Source organism: Cheilinus undulatus, linkage group 16, assembly GCF_018320785.1.
Source record: "Cheilinus undulatus linkage group 16, ASM1832078v1, whole genome shotgun sequence".
Lineage (NCBI taxonomy): Eukaryota > Metazoa > Chordata > Actinopteri > Labriformes > Labridae > Cheilinus > Cheilinus undulatus.
Genome location: NC_054880.1, coordinates 26448343 through 26468503, shown reverse-complemented (window position 1 = coordinate 26468503; position 20161 = coordinate 26448343). Strand labels below are relative to the sequence as shown.

At 38.7% G+C, this 20161-nt stretch overlaps 1 protein-coding gene across 3 annotated transcripts; it reads right to left on the bottom strand.

Moving 5' to 3' along the window:
- Nucleotides 1–121: 121 nt before the first annotated feature.
- Nucleotides 122–20033, bottom strand: asns (asparagine synthetase). Of its 3 annotated transcripts, none has more exons than XM_041809992.1 (12): nucleotides 19895–20033; nucleotides 14065–14320; nucleotides 13016–13253; nucleotides 12725–12910; nucleotides 12544–12645; nucleotides 10477–10604; nucleotides 7921–8047; nucleotides 5668–5774; nucleotides 5175–5275; nucleotides 3131–3212; nucleotides 2880–3035; nucleotides 122–2684 (listed from the first exon to the last, which is right to left on the bottom strand). In XM_041809992.1, exons 2-12 carry the CDS (start codon nucleotides 14311–14313, stop codon nucleotides 2475–2477), a joined length of 1686 nt encoding a protein of 561 aa, XP_041665926.1. In that variant the 5' UTR covers nucleotides 14314–14320; nucleotides 19895–20033; the 3' UTR covers nucleotides 122–2474. The 3 variants fall into 3 exon arrangements, with proteins under 3 accessions (XP_041665926.1, XP_041665925.1, XP_041665927.1); XM_041809991.1 differs by lacking the exon at nucleotides 19895–20033 and adding an exon at nucleotides 18015–18122; XM_041809993.1 differs by lacking the exon at nucleotides 19895–20033 and adding an exon at nucleotides 18015–18113 and having other exon boundaries at nucleotides 14065–14317.
- Nucleotides 20034–20161: the final 128 nt, after the last annotated feature.

Genomic DNA, 20161 nt, shown 5'->3' with positions numbered 1-20161 from the left:
AATTTCTTATATTCAACATCCCCTGCTATTCAGACCATCTTCAAAGATGAGGTATGGCTGCCATCTAGTGGACAACACTGGTACTACATGGTGCACACACAAAGACCAGATTTGAGTGGTTAGAGAGGGATTTATTTATTCTAGTACAAAACCAGGAAAAGAAAAGGAAAGAAAATCATCACGACGAGAATGTCCAGAGGTAGAATTACAGAACGTGGGATGCAATGGCTATATAACTGTTTTTTTTAAGCACATTTTTTCTATACATTTTGGGGTCTAAATGACTTTTAAGTGGTACTGTTAGACTAATGTTTTACTTTCATCAAGTTAACCATCGTTCCAATTAAAAATACTGCAGATTAATCTTACTCTGTTGTCAGCAGCTTTGTAAATTTATATGTTTATCTTTGCAATCCACTGTAAAAAGTTAGAATAATGTGCCAAAAAGACTGACCCTACCATCCTATTTATAGGAACCTTCTGCTGTGGTACCAAGCATACCTATCAGATCCTAAAGCATGGAGCTAGACTCAGTACAGTCAGCTGATTGGTTGAAGGAATCTTTACATGTGAGAGCAGTAAAAGGGGACAAACACCAAAAGCACCATGTGTAGCACAGAAACTAGTATCATCACTGTAACAGCTTTTCTCCATCATTTTGTCATAAACATGCTTGAGGGTGATATACTCTTCAATGGGTTACAGGTTACACTGAAATGACAATTCAGCAATAAGGGAGTCATGACTTAGACGTTTTTGAGTACATTTTAAAGTCCCTGAAAAGAGAAATTCAAACTTTGTGTCTTACACACTAGATATGTTGGAGTACAGTTGCTGTAAATGTGAAAACGCTGAGATCTACAAGTGACTGAATTTTTTTTATTTAGACCATTGGGAAGTTGTTTACCTCTTTCCTGGCTCAGTTTTATTTGAGCAAGGCAAAAATCTGAGCCCATGACATCATCAGTCTTGATTGGGATTTACCTCGTCTCCCTAACACTACGATACAAAATTACAGAGCAGTTCATCACAGCTAGCTACATGCTGTTTTTATTCATTATGAGGTAAAAACTCTAATAGCCACAATGGCGAGAGAGTTGTTTTTTTTTCTTTTTTTCCATCCAAAATTTCCAATGTCCCTTATTCCGGTGCAACTGATAGACCAGTATGATGGGCTGACCTGCACAAGCCTCGACCGTTGGAGCTGCTGCTTCATGGCTCACAACTAACAGAAAACCACAGAGGCCAGACCGGCTGGAGTTGGCACCACCTTTTACCAAATTTCCTACCTCAGTAGATCATACTCCTTCAGTTACAGAAAGAAAAAATGATACACTGCACTATTTGTATTTATGTACAGTCAATTCTTTCACTGGAGCAGTTCGGGGTTTTTTTTACATTTATATCACCTAAACCCTAAAAGATGTTGGTTTAAAAATACCCTGAATCCCATTTAATGATTATGAGTTGTGTTAAACTGTAAGTCATTTTTTAGTAATAATCAAACATCCCATCACATGGTTCAGCAGCTGTACTACACCTTCTGTTATGACTTAAATCAAGATGATTGTGGAAATTGACTGGGAATCTAGAGACAAAGGGAACACCATTGCTTTGGTCTGATAGCCAAAATCTTAACAAATTTCTTCTTCATATGCCCCTACCTTTATCATGATGTAACACATTCTCACTGCAGACATCTGTTTGCATAGACAGTCCGACCAAAGACCGAACACCGTGTGAAAACCAGCAGAGACGAGATGAAATTGTGTGAAGTTTATCCACAACATTCACACTGATGAGTCTCCTCCCCCTCAGTCCACGAAGAACTGAAAACTCCTTCATACTTATCGCACAAAGAAAAAACTCATGCAAAAGTCAAAGTAGCAGCCTTTCTGGTAATGGCTTTCTGAAGTATCTGAGGTTATTTAAACATAAAAAATAAAAGAATAATCTTTTAAGTATCTAAAGCAGACAGGGTGAGCAGTATGAAACTGTTAAATTTAATTAGTGTAAAAGTTAAAACGTTAAACTCTGTGTTAAACCTGACATCAGGTTAGTACTATAAAAACAGATGTACCCACACAGTCTAATCTTTACCATGACTACTGAATCAGATGTTGATGGAGTTTGTTAGATTTAAACATAACCAATGTGACTGTGCAAAAAGCTTGAAGGTGAGTTTGATTATTTCAGTACTTTTTTTGGTTTTCCTTGTTTTTAATTTAATTCCTTAGTTTTGTCTTTTAACTTCTGTGTGGTTTTTGTTGGAAGGGAATCATGAATCATGGGGAAAAATAAACTACTTTCATGGAGCTGCCCTAAAAGCAAGTCTGGCAATCTTAAGTCCAACAAACTCCATCACAGTGAGACAAACTTGCTTTAATTTTGGATGAATCTAAAGCTGAATTAAAGCGAATTATGACACATGTAGGAGGTGTTTGGATGACCTAGCATACAGACAGAGCTGCTGTTCACTGATCTTTGTCGGGTTTGTAGATGGGCAGGGTCCGGGCTGATGGGTCAGTGGCGTTGATCCAGCGGGGCATCCAGTAATGAGGCAGCCAGTCAGCCCGGCCAGGGAATTGCTTCTCAAACACCTGCCGGTAATAATAGGCCTCTTTGGAGCAGGGAGGGTTGTGAGGGAACGTCTTGTGTGCACGCTCCATCTGATTGTCGTTTACCTGAGAGGAAAGAGGAGGTAAACACTGTGAGAGAGGATACACGGCTTTGTCTATGCTACAAGTGTGCTGACAATCAAAATGTGCATATTGATGATTTATCTTATACTTTACTTAATCATATTTCATAAATATAAGTATTCTGGAGTTAAACTAGAATCTTATGCCTCACAATCTCAGTCCTTGATGATTACTTACCATGGATTCAAGGTGTTCCTGCAGGCAGACATACCAGGACTTCTTTATGGACATTATACCGTCACTGAACGCCTCTTTACGCCTCCACAGGATCTCATCAGGGATCAGGTTCAGACCTTTGAATGAGTCCCTCAGAAGGTGTTTCTCCACTCCATGCTGCCAGCACAGAAACACAACATAACACTGTTAGACAGCAAAGATCTCACTAGGTGTGGACAGAGATACAGAGGGGTTTATACTGATCCGCTGACCTTTGGCGTCTTCATTTCGTCTGGCAGAGAGAGGTAGTATGCTGTGAGTCTGTGATCCAGGAAAGGCACTCTGAGTTCCAGACTGTAAGAGGAAGACCGACACCACATCAGTTTTCTCCAAAGACTACATAAAAAGATGGACAACATGACAGCTCCACAAAAAGTGAAGCCAAACACCTGGAGCTCCCCCTACTGACTGGCTCATAAGCTCTGCTTCCTCCATGTTAACAGACCGGACATGGGTCAAACAACAAAATCAAAATACATGTCAAATTGATATTTATTAAATGTGATTTGTCTTTTACACATTACAAATCTGCCGTTCTGTTGCTGTTTTTCTACCAGTAAGAGAAAACACCAACACAAAACGCTCTAAAGCATAGCTGACCAGTGGTTCCAAATCATGGAGTACCTCCTGCTTTCATAAAATATTTTAGCTACTCTTGAACATAACAAAAAACCTGATTCATATAGTCAAAAAATTCCACGTGCTCACAAGATTGTGTACATTTTATCAAGTATACAGATGTGTCTCAGTCAAAGAGACATCTAAAAGGTAAGACTTCTTAACCTTCTGTCTCTTCTGTATATTCAGGGCCTTGTCCCTGCAAACCTCTTGGAGCGGCTAGCAGCTGCTAGCCAGCTGGAACCTCTGCTCTGGTACCAGCAGACTTAACAATGAAGAAAGCAAGCTCCAGGGATTGGGACTTTTGGTTCATTGTTCAGGCCTGTGAGTTCCCTTCCGGACCACTTGAGGGCAACAAAGACATATGAGTCTTCACAGAACAATGCAAAGACTCTCCTTCAAAGTAGGGGTTTTGTAGGTGAATCTTCAAATGCAAACCAACTCTGCTTGCTTTTCTTAATTGCATTTTTATTCCCTTCATCCTGAGATTCTATATAACAAGGAAAATCTCCAGCTAGGCAGATGTATGTGAAAGGAAAACTAGAAAACATTAATGGGCATGACAACCTATATTTTGGGGAGTGACATAAGAAAAGTCATGGAAAGATTCTTTACTAAATAAGGATCACAAAAGATGAGATTTTAAAAACCTAGAATAACATTTTGATACATTCTGCTCTGATCCTGAATTCACAGTTCACATTTTGTTTAAATTTAAGACCATTTTACTGAAATAAGACCACTGGGAAGAAAGTTTAACATCAGAGTGGATGAGGTCTTGATTTGAATGTAGAGAGTTTCTGATATTTTCTTCACTCTTCAAATTTGACCCAACAAAACCATTTTTTATTCTTTAAATGTTGGAAATTTTCTCTACTACTGACTTGCAGCAAAACTAAATTATAGTCTTGGCACAATGAGCTTTCAAGCAAGAGGAGCTCTTTATGAATTACTAGGAAAAATATGTTTTTTAAAATCCTAGCCAATTGACATGCATCCATATCCATTCTATGACTGAATTTTCGTTGTTTTCTCAAGATTTTTTACTTATTTATCCTCTTATATTGGGATAAAAATGCTCTTTCTTCAATGAAAATATTTGAAAATAACAAAAGAGACATGTTTTCATAATATATATATTAAATAACATATGATTCCCGACTGTAGAGGCTCCACCTCAATAGGCAACAGAAAAAAAGTCAACTCATTCCTGAGAATGTTTCAAATAATCAGTTGCAACAAGCCTTGAATCCCCCCTTGAAACTCAGTTGTGAGCCAAATGCAGGATGTTGTGTTTTAATGTTAATCCAGGTGGTCACCTTTGTCAACTTGTTCCTCTGTGCAATGTTTGAACAAAAATATGTAATGTAGTGTTACCATTTCATTTTACAAAGTCAGGAGGAGAACGTGATCTTCTGGGGGCCATGTTGCTATTGCTTAGAAGCAATGTTCTCATACATTTACTGCTTGAATGCCGATTCTCCTGTACATGATTTTCAAGTTGCATTTGAAGGCAGCTTCAATAGCCTAGTTGCAGACCAGGCCCAAAATCAGACCTGAAATTGTCAAATGTGTGGCCAGCCTATGCAGTGCATTTTGTGGTGAATTTGATGGTTTATAATGGCGTGACGGTGTTACCCATGTGCAGCAGTGGTACGATCAGCTCGGAGGACATCAAACAGGTAGAGCTCCTTCATCAGCCGAACACTGTCTTCTGCAGCAGCTGAGGGAGTTGGAGCCTGGAGGTGGAACATGGCTCTGTCAGTGGATATGCCTTAGATTTACCCTGACATTCAGCCATTCTATTTAACATATTGAGTACCTGTACTGTATGTCAACGAAGCCTCTGCACTTTAAAGGTTACACTGTTCTTACTTCCAGTAGATCACATCTGCAACATTTCAATCTCACCTTCAACAAGTCTGAGCTGAATGCCAATGTAAAGGATCCAGTAGGGCAATGAAGCTTTTCACTGCAATAAATGCTTTTTGTAAATCTTCCTTATGTTTGAGAAAAAAAATGCAAATTCTTAAGTTTTTTGAAAAAAAAAAAAAAAAATCAAAACCTTTATAACCACAAAAACTATGACAGAAATGTGTAGCAAATTAGTAGTAGTTTCTACTTAATTCACCTTGTGGAAGTAAATATATCCCTGAGTCAGCTCGTCAGCTCCCTCTCCAGAGAAGATCACCACACTGTCTGACTTCTCCCTGATGTACTTTGAAACCAGGTACATTCCTGCAAACAAAGAAGAGAGAGGTTCATTAGGAACAAAGGGATGGTACACAGTATTTTCCAACCAGAATACGACTCCTTGAAATTTAACTCAGGTGTCTTACTTCTATCATACCACAATGCCGAGTCCAAAAAATCATTACAGTTCATACTTTGAAAGAAAGACAAAATTTGGGAGATGAGTTCATTAAGAGGAAATCTAATAGAAAGAAAACATGTGGTTGTATGGATGTGAGACTTTTAAACTAGGGATGAACAGTATTACTGGCAAGATATCCTATTGATAGATATGAAAATATACATCTGTTGAAAGAAATTTGTGTAGTTTTTGCTGTCAGCAAAAATTTGTTTCTTTTGTCAGTCTCATTTCCTACATTTTTAAATGTTTTAAGGACTGAAGTTTTAGCTCTGATCTATGGCTAGTTTTATTTTATTTTTTGTACTTGAGAACAATGGGTTTTCAAACAGATTCAAACACTTTGTCAGGGTTGTCTAGGTATACCATTTCTAGCACAGGAAACAATGGAACAGTGAAGCCAATTCCTTTATTTTGCTGTAGACTGAAGACATTCATGTTTGACATCAAAAGATGAATGTAAAATGAGAGATTAACAATTTGGCTTTTTTTCCCCAGGTTTTTACATGTGGATCTGATACACAACTTATAGCATTATTTGTAACGGAACACCAAACTTTTAGGTGACAAAAATTGTTGGAACAGATAGACTTAAAATAGATTTAGTTGCAAATCCTTTGCTTGCAATAACTGCATCAAGCCAGTGACCCACTGAAATCACAAAACCTTTGTATTCTTCTTTTGTGATGCTTTTCCAGGCTTTCACTGCAGCCTCTCTCAGTTGTTGTTGTTTTTTTTTGGGGGGGGGGTTACTCCCGTCAGTCTCTTCTTCAGCAGGTAAAATGCATGCTCTATAGGATTTAAGTCTTGAGATTGGCTTGGCCAATCTAAAATCTTCCACTTCTTGTCCCGGGTCAACTCCTATAAAAAACTATGACACCTAACAAACATGGATCAAGAGCAGGATTTAGTTTAAAAGCTTCGGAAATGGTACTGATTGTACTGATGGTACTGTAGAAAGTTTATGTTTAGAAAGGTTACCTGTGGAGTACCCCAGGGATTAATATTGTTTATACTTTATATCACTGATATCTGCAATGTTACTGATTTTTTTTTTTTTTTTTTTTTTTTTTTTTTTAATTTGTAGGTATTTTGGTCTGGTAACAATTTAAAAAGAACTTTTGTCTGGTGTAGAAAGGGAGCTGGAAAGTCTCAAAATTCATCTATTGTAAAAAGAAAAAAAAAGGAGGCAGTGATGGTTAGGGCTCAGTAAATGTCCCACTTGTTGCCCCTGCTGACCTCTGGGTGCTAAACTAACACGGCTGGATTTTAGTGATTCAGAGCAGCCAGTCAGAAGGAAAGAGGAATGCAATGATGCAGCAGACACATTTAGACACATCAGCGAGCACATCAGTCTGTAGAAATGTCAGGAGGCCAATGAGAAAAGATTTTTAGCTGCTTTTCAAACCCTGCTGAATCTTCTAATGCACTTGAGTTAACTAAGTTGTAAGGGGATTTATCAGCGTGTAATGTTGTGAAAGACAGCTTTTAATTTCTTAATATATATTTTTTGTTTTTACTGATGAGCCTTGGTAGTCCACTTAGCTTTATCTGCACAAAGCAAAATGCATCTAGTCCATTTTTTCACTCTGCAAATGAGGAAAAAAATTGTAACACAACTACTACAACCAATACTAGACTATGCTGACACTGTATATCAGAACACCACCGAATCCCACCTGCAGCCACTCAATGTTATATACCACAGCCTCTGTAGATTCATTTTAAGATGCCCTTATCAAACCCATCACTGTACCCTGTATGAAACTCTTGACTGGTTACCTCTCAAAGCAAGAAGACACTTCCATTGGCTCCAGACAATCTTTAAAACGATTCATTTGACAAGTCCTGCCTATTTAAAACATCTAATACTTTACACATCAGATTTTATTTCAAGTATTATTCTTTTTAATAATTAGCTGTTCTGATGGCAACTTTTACCACCTATGTATGAAGCCCTGGATTTTTTTTTTTTTTCTTTTTTACTATTTTTTTCTGCCAAGTGTCACTCACCGACAGAGGCACGTATGGTGGTGATGTCGTAGGTCTCCAGGTGAAAGATGACCTCTTCCACAGCCTGAATACCTTCCTCTGCTGTGAAGTTCACCTCGTGGTGTTGGCTGCCAATATGAGCTGCAACCTGACGACCAAAAAGCAGCACATTCAGTGCGTTTGCGTGCAGATGAGCTACAGTTAAAACTCAATCAGGCAATATAACTTGACTACTGTACTTGTCCCAGTATACAACCACAATTTTTTGCACAACAGTGACAGTACCAAGAACAGGACATCCGTCCAAAATTGATGATAAGACGAGAAGAAAACTAGTCAGGGAGGCTGCCAAGAGGCCGACAGCAACACTGAAGGAGCTGCAGGAATTTCTGGGAAGCACTGGCTGTGTAGTGCATGTGACAACAATCTCCCGTCTTCTTCATATGTCTGGGCAATGGGGTAGGGTGGCAGGACGGAAGCCTTATCTTCGAAGAAAAACATCCAAGCCCGGCTTAATTTTGCAAAAAGACATCTGAAATCTCCCAAACGCATGTGGGAAAATGTGTTATGGTCTGACGAAACCAAGGTTGAAATTTTTGGACATAATTCCAAAAGGTATATTTGGCGCAAAAACAACACTGCTTATCACCAAAAGAACACCATACCTACAGTGAAGCATGGTGGTGGCAGCATCATGCTTTGGGGCTGTTTTTCTTCAGCTGGAACTGGGGCCTTAGTCAGGGTGGAGGGAATTATGAACAGTTCCAAATACCAGTCAGTGTTGGCACAAAACCTTCGGCCTTCTGTTAGAAAGCTGAAGATGAAGAGGAACTTCATCTTTCAGCACGACAATGACCCAAAGCACATATCTAAATCAACAAAAGAATGGCTTCACAATAGATCATCTGTGACTCATCTTCAAAAGGGCTGTTCACGCCCAATAATCGAGCAAACTGACAGAGCTTGAGCAGTTATACAAAGTAGAATGGAGGAAAATTGCAGTGTCCAGATGTGCAAGCCTGACTGAGACCTATCCACAAAGACTCAGTGCTGTAATTACAGCCAAATGTGCATTCACATTTTTTTGGAGAAATCTTTTTTCACAATGACATGGAAGTTTTTTTTTCGTCCAAAAAGCCAAATTATATTGGCCATGTCCATGACTGATTTGTTAAATGAATAAAAGGGTTAAATATCCAAGTGGGTGAATTCATTTCATAGGCACTAGACTTTACTACTAGTTTACTACTTTCACCACAATTGCTATGCATGCTGTAAAGGCAGAAAACAACACAACAGCTTCTATGCTTAGTATTAATGCTCATCAACATCTGAGTCAAAGCCTGGCAAGGAAACTGAAGCAAGAACAGAATGCCAAGTCAAGTTGGGGCTGGTTAAAGCGATTGCATACAAAAGTAAAGGCCTGCACTCACAGCCTGCACTTTTAGCACTTGGCATGCTCATTGTCAATACAAAGCCAAGGTAGTCCAGAGTTTTCAATGCTAAGGGGCCAGACTTCTGATAATGTTGGAAATGAAAGCAATCTGACTTGTGTTGTCCAGGATGAAGATCTCATCAAGTCTACATCTGTTGCCTATGTCAGGACAGTATTCCTTTACATTGCTTTAATGCTTCTTTGGTTATATTTCCTTGACAAAGAAAATATAAAGCATTAAAAAACGACAATATGGATAATACAGAGGAAAGCAGATGTTGCCTTTCATGACACATCAACAATAGCGCTCTGAAACTAAGGTTGTGAGTGCCGGTCGTGGACATGGACCCTCAAGCAAGCTCCAGCCATATTTCTAGGTGTGTTGAGGCTCATTTGTGCTCCCTTTATATACAGAGAATTATTCATGTATTTTGAACAGTATAACTGTCACTGCCCACACACCCAAACGTGACGATTACATTGGGTTGGACATTAAGATAAATCCACTAGAGGTCCCTGTCTTGCATATACCTCCACTGCTCCTTGGTTGCTGCTCTGTCTGTCCTCTATTCTGTTGTAGTTGTCTGTCTCTGTGTCCATGTGAGCTAACATCACATATACAGCAATGTTTCTGCAGAAAGTTCCAGTAAAATTCCAACATTTTCAAATTATTCTTCTTTGTTGTGCATTGCCACTTTGGCTTGAACTGTTGGCTACATTGCTCAACACTGCTCCCACTATTACAGGTGGTACTGCAGTGTTTGTCAGAAGGTTTCAGAATATGGGCAGAAATAGACTAAATGAATGCAGAGTATACACAAAAGCCCTGTCTGTATCTGTACGTATTTCAAATGCAGAGCATAAACGAGCCTTGGGTCAAACTTTGAAATGCTCAATTTAGGAGCATTTCAGCTGGATTAAGATGTTAACATGCATTTTAAAAGTCCATTTTTCACCCAACTAACACAATAATTCAGCATTTCCTAACTATGTAAATGAACTGACTAGGAACACAAGACAAACACTGGTCTGTTAAAAACTGAACAAAGAAATAAGCAGGATATAGCAAATGTTCTGCTCTCTGAATGGTTAAAAAAAACTTAAAAATCTCAACTAGGGGAGGAAAAAACAAAAATATTTACCTTGCGAGCAGCAATGATGTCTGGACTGTTGTCTGAGCCAATTGAAAATGTCTGAATGGGGTAGGACAGCTTCTCCTCCTTGGCCAGCTTCACCAGAGTAGCAGCAACCAAACTGGAGTCCAGACCACCTGGGGGAAAATCATTGACAAATGATATATTAAAAAGATTAACCAAATTGATATCATGCAGTGTTTAAGGGTGCTTTCACATTAGGCCCAGTTATTTTGAACCATGCCACAGTGTGATTCCTCCCCTTCCCCTTACCAGGTTGCTTTCACACTAGCAACATCGAACGGTGCCCGGGCCCACTTTACTTTACTTTACTTTACTCGGTCTGAAACAGCAGGTGATGGTATGCACGTAGCTGATTTACAACCACCCAAAGGAGGAGAAAGAAGAAGAAGCTACCATGGCAACCAATGGGGTCATGACCTGAGCGAAGATTGTTTTTGTTTTGACCCAGCAAAAAGTCTATCCTGCAGCGATGGATGATTTAAAATCACTTTTTAAGATGCCAGCAACTTTTCTCTTCGTATCTGCACATCTGCTACAGCTCAGAGGATTAAATGGGCGCTGCACAGATACAGCATTTTTTGAGTTGACAGGAGACTTTTATTGCCTTTGCATCTCATCTCACTGACTCCAATTTGTGTTCATCTGTAAGGTGTGTCACAACAGACCATTTATTGACTGGATTCTGATGATTTCCGCCCTTTATTAAGGAAAAATGTGAACAAACTGCAGCGCAGTGGAAAGAAGTTTAGCTTTTACGATGACGTCATAAAGCTGACACGTCACTCTGTCCCGTACCCTAGCGCAGTTGCATTCACATCTCATCCAAACCGAGCCAGAGTCCACTTGAATCGCGCCCGAGACCACCTCCCCAAGTGGGCCCGGGTGTGGTTCCTTTATATTCACACTATCAAAACAAACTGGACTTTGGGCTCAGGTGCACTCGGATCCCGGACCGGGCCCCTAGTGAGAAAGCACCCTAAAAAACTAAAAAGTGAAACCACAAACTCATGAGGAAAATGTTTAGTGAAGCATAAACCGATGAAGACATGGGCCTTCTTTCTTAAAGGTCTATCATTAAAATAAAGCTATAGTCTCAAACCAGTGGAGTCACTCCCACAGGCCATATAAAAAAGAAGATACATTTCTAAACACACAAATTTTGGTGAATGGGTCGAACATTTTTGAATCCATCTTTAGGTCAGGATCAAAATGATTTGATGAACTAATTCACAGTAATGTCTTGAATCTATGCTCCAAGATAAATGATGTTTGGACAAACTGTTCGAGTTATAGCCATTTTACTTGTGAGCTCCGCCCAACTCAAAGTCTATCTTATGATTTCCCCTACTTAAACTTGTAATTATATTCTTTTGCTGTTCACCAGACGTCCTGTGTCTTCTGTCCCAATCACTTGATTTCCTAATCCAGTTTTCCTCAGGCCCAACATAAACCGCCGTTTTCCTTTGATCAAAGCTTGTTTTCGTTTACTCTCTCATCAGCCCAGCAGCATTCCCCTTTGACTCCCTGCTGATTACTCAAGAGCACACACTGTGTGCCACACCTGTACAGCTAGAACTTGCTCCTGAAAAAACCTTTTTACCTGCCCTGTTTTTGTTTAGCTATATGAAGCCTGCCTGCACCTGTTTGATTTGTCTGAAGACGTACTCCCTACATCCTGAGAAAAGGCTTAGAAATAGCTCAAATCAGTTCACAGTGAAGTCTGTGCATCTGCTTATCATCCTCACCGCTTTGATTACCATAAACATTAACTAGATCATGCCTGTAGTACATGCTTGATGAAAATCTAATCTGAACAGAATTCTGACATTGACATATTTTAGTATAGCAGACAACTTATTTTTAAAAATGTTGGTTTTAAATCCAGCTTTGTGGGGCGGGACCAGCTCAGAAAGGTAGTGCATGGGCTCAGGTCAGGCTGGAAGTTGTAGGCCTGATCTAATCTGAAGATCCTGGCCTACACCAAAAAGATTTCTAGTAAATCTTCTGGTGCAGGCCAGGCTTAAGAAAAGAGATAGCTGTATTTCAGATTACCTGAGAGGAGACATCCTATCCTCCTGTGAGCCATGAGACGTTTCCGCACTGCATTCTCAAACAGCATTCTGATGTTGCTTTTTACCGTTTCCTCATCAAAACCTGCAGGGATATCATTGAGCTTTCATGAAAAGTCATACACAGATGCTGACCAAATGGATAAATTAAACCCAGTTCATACTTGTAGACAGTCTCTCCACCGTGTCATAGATTGCATGAGCGGGCTCCTTTGTGCAGCAGTGAAACTGATCCATTTGAATTGACTGAACTTTGCCGTTCTGCTTCAGATCGAAGACCTCGAAGTGCCCGGGGAGGAACGGGTCAATGTTGGCAGGGGTGGCCATAGCATGAGTTATGTCTATGAGGCCTTTCAACAGAATTAAAGACAAGTGAAGCAGTGATAGAAAGCTGTAAAACATTTATCACAAGAGTATTAAAGATTATATCTAAGCAGGTACAATATGGATGTTACCTTTGGCCTCAGAGCAGATGGCAAGGAATCCGTCGTCTGTGAGGAGTTTGAACAAAGGTCGGACGCCGTATGTGTCTCTGCCTAGAAAGACTTTTCTGTTGGCAGTGTCCAGAAGAATGAAAGCAAAGACTCCATCCAGGAGAGTAGCCATCTTCTGGATGCCAAAGCGGTCATACAGATGGAGCAGAATCTCACCGTCCACTTTGGTCTGGTGATCAAACTCAAACTGCTCTTTCAGCTGGTAGAAGACAACAATGAAAATACATTATTTTAGGAGTCCTAAACTCTACGTTTAAACCTCATTTTCATTTAAAAGAAGCACAATTTGAAAAGGTACAAGTCTTGTGAGGGGAGTGTTCTGTTCTTTAAGGCAGTGAAGCAGCTCAAAAAATTAAAGGAAATTAACCACTATCAGATTCCTGAATTTAGATAAAATCATGCAGAAACATTAAAAAATGCATTAGTTTTGCCTGATTATGCTTTAAGGCCCAGTTCATCAGTTTTCAGTCATCAGTCAAGAAAGAGCTGTATTTTGACTTAAACTGTAGCAGTTCTTTGGTGTTTTAGGGTTTTTGAAGTGTATGATTGAACGGTGTCACAAGTACAGCTGCTTTGTAATGGGTATGTGTATGAGGCAGGGGCCCATCTGTATGTGGTTTCCACACTGTGAGATCTGTAGCAGATGTTTGCAGCACAGGTTTTATCTTTGGGCTATTTGGAGATTACAGTGCATGAAGTCTAAACACAGACTGGATAGAACTAAAATGTGTCTCTAGGGCTGCAACCAAAGCCTGATTAATCACTAATCAGTGTTTTGCAGTGCCAAGCTGATGTCATTTAACAACTTCTTTTGCAAAGTTTACAGTCTAAAAATCAAAACATTCTTCATTTAAAGTCAGAGAAAAAGACACACAGCCTCACATTTAAGATGCTACAAATAGCATTTTTTTGTGTTTTTGGTTGTTGAATAAGTGCAGCAATCACTGTTTTATTATTGTTGAGAAAAGCATAATTAAAAATAAAAAATTGGAAGAGGTTTGAGCCCTTACTGTCTGATGGTTGTAGATCTCTCCATTGTAGCAGAGCCACAAGAATGGGAACTTCTTGATTCGTAAGGGCTGCATGCCGTACAGCTGGTCCACAATGGCCAGTCGGTGGAAGCCAAAGCAGCAGTTGGTGAAGCCGTTGACGTTCTCGAAGCGGAAGGCATCGGGGCCCCGGTGAGCAATCTTCATGGCACTGGTGCACTGAACCGACAGGCACTCATCACTGCCGAATAAAGCCCAGATCCCACACATTTTACTGCTGAGGGAATGAAGGGATGAAAACCGGAGATAAAGACATACCAGGAGACATATTAGTTATTATGCAGTTTTAAATAAGGCTCTCAATACATTGATATTGTTTGATACCACCTTTAAAAGCTTTATATTAGGGCTTTTATGTAGGACAGTGGACAGAGTTGGAAACTGAAGAGAGAGAGAGTGGAGAATGACAGCCTGATTTGAAATTGGGCTATCCACTTCAACGACAACCGCCTCCACATATGCAGCACTGCATGCTCACTGTCCTTCTATTATCTGTTAAATATGCAATCCTCTGCCCTGTGTATTAACTGTCTCCACATGTAATATGTGACATCTTTTGCTTAAAAAGTGGAGAATTGAAGGTGTGGTGCCTTGTATTATCTAGTCTTTAATGGCTGTGAGCCACATAGTTTTGTCTCCATGTTAGCACAAGTCAGACCATAGAATTTCATATCCATCCAATATCCATGAATCACAATCTCCACCTTGTAAAACCAGCTAACAAGCTTTTGGAGTGACAGAAGTAGAAAAAAAATCAAAATTTCTCCGGGTAGGACACTCCTGGTTCCTTGTCATCTTCTCTGCAACCTCTTTCCATGTTACTTGTCCATCTCAATGAGAGCGACAGAGAGGAAAATAGGAACAGGGGGACTGGGATTAAAACTGCATTGCACTTGCTCACAGGTTGTCAGGATACTACAAAAAGACACTCTGTAAACTGATTTAGTAGCTGGCACTCACTCACATTGCATGAAGTAGGGACATGTAAAAGAGGCTATTTGGCCAGGACATGAAAATGGTGTGCCTTGAGACTTCAGCTTGATTTTTGGTGTGCCTTGGGCAAAAAAAGTTTGAAAACCACTGAACTAGGCCAAAGGTGCCCCAATAACATTTGATCTCAAAAGATAAAACCTCAGTTATTCTACTGATTAATAATATCAAAAATTACATGATGCATTTTGTTTTTCATTGAAAAAAAAAAAAAAAAATTATGATTTCTTAAACTTGATACATGGCAGCCTAAATAGTTTTTTCAGCTCTCTCTTTTATTTTAATAAGTCCTATTTTTACATAGATCCAAACAACAAACATGTGCAAAAAGTGTGCTCCATGTCTAGATTTACAACGCAGTTGCTTCAGCTGGAAGCCACAAATGGCTTATAACGGCTATCATAAAATATCCCAGCAAGCAAATGTTCCCAGTTAAAGCGCTCATTTCCCCCCCTTGAAGGCTGGGATCATTATCCACAGATTTTAAAAACATTACAGAACAGATCTCTGAAAATTAGAACCACTAGGGCTATGTAAAATTTACAGGATTGTCTTTGTTTTTAAAACAGAAACAGTTGCTACAAGCCTCTATGGAGAAGAAAAACTTTATTCTCCTGAGAAAATGGAACATACTGTTCTACTACTGCCTCAGTGGGTTTGTTTTTGGTCTTATGTGTGATTTTCAAATGCTAACCTCAGATCAAAGAGAATACTTCTGTAACACACACAGACAAAGGTTCAAAAATCCGCTGTTAAGCACTGTAAAATCACGATATGCTGGTATTTACAAATTCCTTTTAGCCAATAATAATTTTATATATTATAATAATATAATATATATACAATAATAGTTTAAACTGTTGTTTATATATGTACCTCAGACCTCAAATTGAAGTCCTTAAAACAGACTTGAAATTTTAACAGATGATCAAAGAAACAAATGTTGCCTTATACTCCAAAAACATATTTGTACATAAATCAGATATTTAGAGCCATGCACTTTCCCGCATGTCTCTCCCCAGCTCTCTTATCCCTGTTTCCGAGTCTATCCACTGTCCTCCTCTATCAATAAAGGCAAAAAAGCCCAAAAATAAATCTTAAAAAAAAAAAAAGGATCTATAGCTATTCTGCCTCTCAGATGTAGAAAGCAGGGACCCAAGGTCTGGCAGAGTGCATAGTCAAAGAATAAATGCTTGGAATAAAATTAGACTTAAATGTGAGGGCTTTTTATGGACTAAAACTAGACTAAAATGTTTTGAGTTTTCATTGACTAAAACTAGACTAAAACTAAAAAGGGCATGAATGACTAAAATGGGACTAAAACTAAAACGCATTTCATCTAAAGACTAGGACTAAGACTAAAATTAAAAATAGCTGCCAAAATTAACACTGCTTGCAGTATAGACAATTCTCTCTGTCTTTCAATTCTGGTAGCAGTTCTGGTAAAATAATATAACAGAAATGAATTAGAACTGTTGGTACTTTTGAATTTCATTGATCATCAAAATACCTGATTTGTAACATCTTAAAATACATGATAGCAAGAAGTATCAAACATTTTAGGAAGTAGGGATCCCCTTCCTACAGTTTGTATACTTTTAAAATACCAGTATGAGTCTTTAGTAAAAGAGAAACTGGAAATTTCTTTTAAACGTATTCGACTCCAAATAATTCAATATTAAGAATGAGGTTTAAAAAGACAAGAAAACCCATTAAGAATGTCTACAGTTACATTAGGACAACAAAGCAGCCGTTATCAGAGGGAAAACGAAGGTTATAGCAGCACAGTTAATTCACCTGGTGAAATAAAGAGGATTCTTTACACATTACAAAGAGCGACTCTACACCCTGTCCCATCCAACAACAGTTGGTAGAGGATTTATTTCCCAACACCACAAAGACCCTTTACAAGCTCTGAAGCTATGCCTAGCCTATCCGGCGTCTGGGGAAGAAAAAGGGGCCCTTGGCACTGCTCACATATGGAGTTAAATTACTATTACATAAGCCAACTACGGAAACTTTTAACTGGGACACTAGAAATTCCTACTTTATGTGAATGCAGCATTAAACTTGACATTTCTTGTACAGTAGTGGTAAATTATTTCTGAAATAATCCTAAATATTTTGCATGAAGAATTTTAGCATACTATATATTATGAATTTGAATACAATTAGTCTTGTAAATACGTAATTTAAACAGTAGATCATTTTTTAAAAGTTTCATCTCACATTTCTATCCCATTGTGATTTTTTTGGTTCAGTTTTGCACTTATATGTTCAGAAATTCACCTCGTGAATATTCTTTGTACCTTTAATAAATCAGTCACCTTAATTTGGACATGCGTGGTTACAACCGCTTCCCATGTGCAAACCGTTCATTAAGCTAGCGTCAAGACGTACACTACGCCGAACCCCTTTTGAAATTCTATCAACTTAACATTTGTGGAACTGCTCTCAAATTAAGCGAACCAACAACAGAGTCGTGGATTTAAAATAAAATGGAGATTGTCGTTGATCAATTCGACATAGATTTAACTGTACTTACTTTAATGAAATATCATAGATGATCATCTTTTTCTCTCATCACCCTCCACCGGCTTAAGGTGCTCCAGCCATGTAGGGCAAACGATAGGAAATACTCGCCATGTGAATTGCATATATTGCTAAGGTTTGATTGGAAAAGACACGGCTTGGTTGCTCAGGTCTGAGCCGAACTGTTAAAGACAGCATCCTCATTTCAACTGTCATGTTTCCTTCATGTTTATTTGGTTAAAATGATAAGTAATAAAAGGTAAACGCAAAATCAAGAAGTTTTTAAAGGAGACTTCACTGCCATCTCCAAGTCAAAGTAGCTATTTCTGCTCAACCGTTCAAAATATGAATATATGATTTTTAAATTTAGTCCAAGATTGGGCACTTACCTGGTTCTTCAAATGATTCCTGCAATCACAATGCAATAATAACTACAACTGAGTCAGTCACAATGCTGACCGGCAGTACTGATGCAACTGCTCTAAGACCGACGGTTGGTCAGGTCAAGCTAGCTAGTACCAGAGGCTATATACACAACCGCTAATCCGTCACGGTGTCTTCAAATTAAAAGCATACAATGTAGCAAAATTGTCTTCTTGAAGGAAAACCAATTTATACGATGTTTAGAATTATGTAAAGAAGTTGAACATCTTAGAATTACTACAATTGACTACATGTGTAAAAAAAAAAAAGTACTGGCTACACAAATATGGAGACATAGTTTAACAGTGTCAAAAAAAAGGTAAAATCTGTGATAGAATACAATGAAACAGCGTTAAAATAGAGGTGAAATAATATTTCTAAAAACTTTCATTTAAGTTCCCATTTAAAAAATTCCGATTATCTTATGACATTAATCTTTTATTTTGAAAGTATGGAAACCCAAAGTGGACATGCATCCATACTTTTTTATCTATTTTGTGTCAAACATTCACACGTCATACAAAACGGGATTTCAGTTCAGACAGCTTGTTTTATTTTGCTTCCTTCTCAAATTTACGTTTTCTTGAGATCTTGTTCTTATCATTTCATTATCTCAGGTGGCAGGAAAAAAGTTTCTCAGTTGTTTTCTCCAAATCTGCAGAAATTTCCTCATCATGTGAAAACCAGCATTTTATCCCAAAAAAGTATGATAAACAAGACCCAGAGAAAACAATTTACTTATCACGAGATTTACTTATCACAGGAACACAGGGTCACACAAAATGTATTTATGTATGTATGTAAATTGTTGGTGAAGTACTGGCCAGACAAGCTGATTTCAGCGGTGGCCATGTGAGAAAAAGAAAAGGGAAAGAAAATGTGAAAATTGAGACAAAATCAAACATGGAAACACCAAGTGACAGTTACAAATATTAAAGTAGCTGTTTACTGATAAATGCTAACCGTTGTTAGGTAGGGTGTTCTACGGAGATTTTGGTGTTAAGGCAAGCCTGAAACACATCTGATTAGATTTTAAAATGGTTTTATTTTGAAGGGTACTACTCCAAGATTAAACGGTAAATTTTGCAAACTTGCCTTATTATTGCTCACCCGATTTCCTCCGTAAAAGCGTGCTGTTGCATCACCTGCAGACTCACTTTCAAGGAAGTCTGGTTCACCGTAAATGTACAGATATGGCAAAATGAATTAGACTACTGCAACAAAAGGACTACATTTAGTTTTTGATTTATGAAGAGCCTCTAGCTTAGTATAAGAAAGATTTCTATTTTATCATTTACAACATTTCTCCAAAATTCTGAAAAATCATTTAGGTCTTGTATTCGTAAATGACAGCTGGTTAAGAAAATGAAAGGATGCAGTCAGGGCCAGCCCAAGCTTACTTGGGGCCCTAAGCAAAGTTTGATTGGGGCCCCCCAACCACCGATCACTGTTACTGATGCAGTCAATACTAGATAATTTGTACATATACAGTTAATCTAAACCCCAGTGGAGAAAAATGAGGTAAATGAACTTGAGTTTTTGTTGATCTAATTTCAAACCACATTGTAGATATTGTGAGAAATTACATATGACTTCATCTACATAACTTTAGTTAAACCTGTCAATTTAGTCCACTGATGATCATCCCTGTACATAATGTTAGTGACTATTAGATCTAGACTCTGGGCCCACTGGCATGCATGCAGTAAACTGAGCTGTGAGCTGGACTGTTGTGGATCTGGACTGTGATTGTCTCTGGGAGATCAGGAAGTCCTCCACTCCTCTGTCTTTGCTGGGATGTCATGGTTTTTTGTAACCTGGAAAAATTCATTAATCCGTGTCTTACCTGTGATCGTATTTATGTATCCCTGCAGTCTGCAGGAGCCGCCTGTGCGCATGGGGGTATGACTATGAGCCTTTTTATGTCCTTTCTCCCGGTCCGTACTTAAACAATTAGACCCTACTCAGCTCAGCTTCCTGCTAAGAAGAGACTAAACTGTGTGTGGAGTCTAGGGACTAAACATTAACTAGAGTCTAGGGACTCTAGTTAATGTTTAGCATGCCTGTAATACTTTTCCAGTGCTGAGACGCTGTTTGACTCAGAGCAGCTGAG

What these genes read in the sequence shown, in the direction of transcription:
- asns (XM_041809992.1), bottom strand. Translation starts at nt 14,313, where the DNA reads ATGTGTGGGATCTGGGCTTTATTCGGCAGTGATGAGTGCCTGTCGGTT. An exon ending in GGTGGAGAGACTGTCTACAA is followed by an intron (nt 12,646 to 12,724) that starts GTATGAACTGGG and finishes ATATCCCTGCAG; the next exon opens with GTTTTGATGAGGAAACGGTA. An exon ending in AGGAACACCTTGAATCCATG is followed by an intron (nt 2,685 to 2,879) that starts GTAAGTAATCAT and finishes CTTTCCTCTCAG; the next exon opens with GTAAACGACAATCAGATGGA.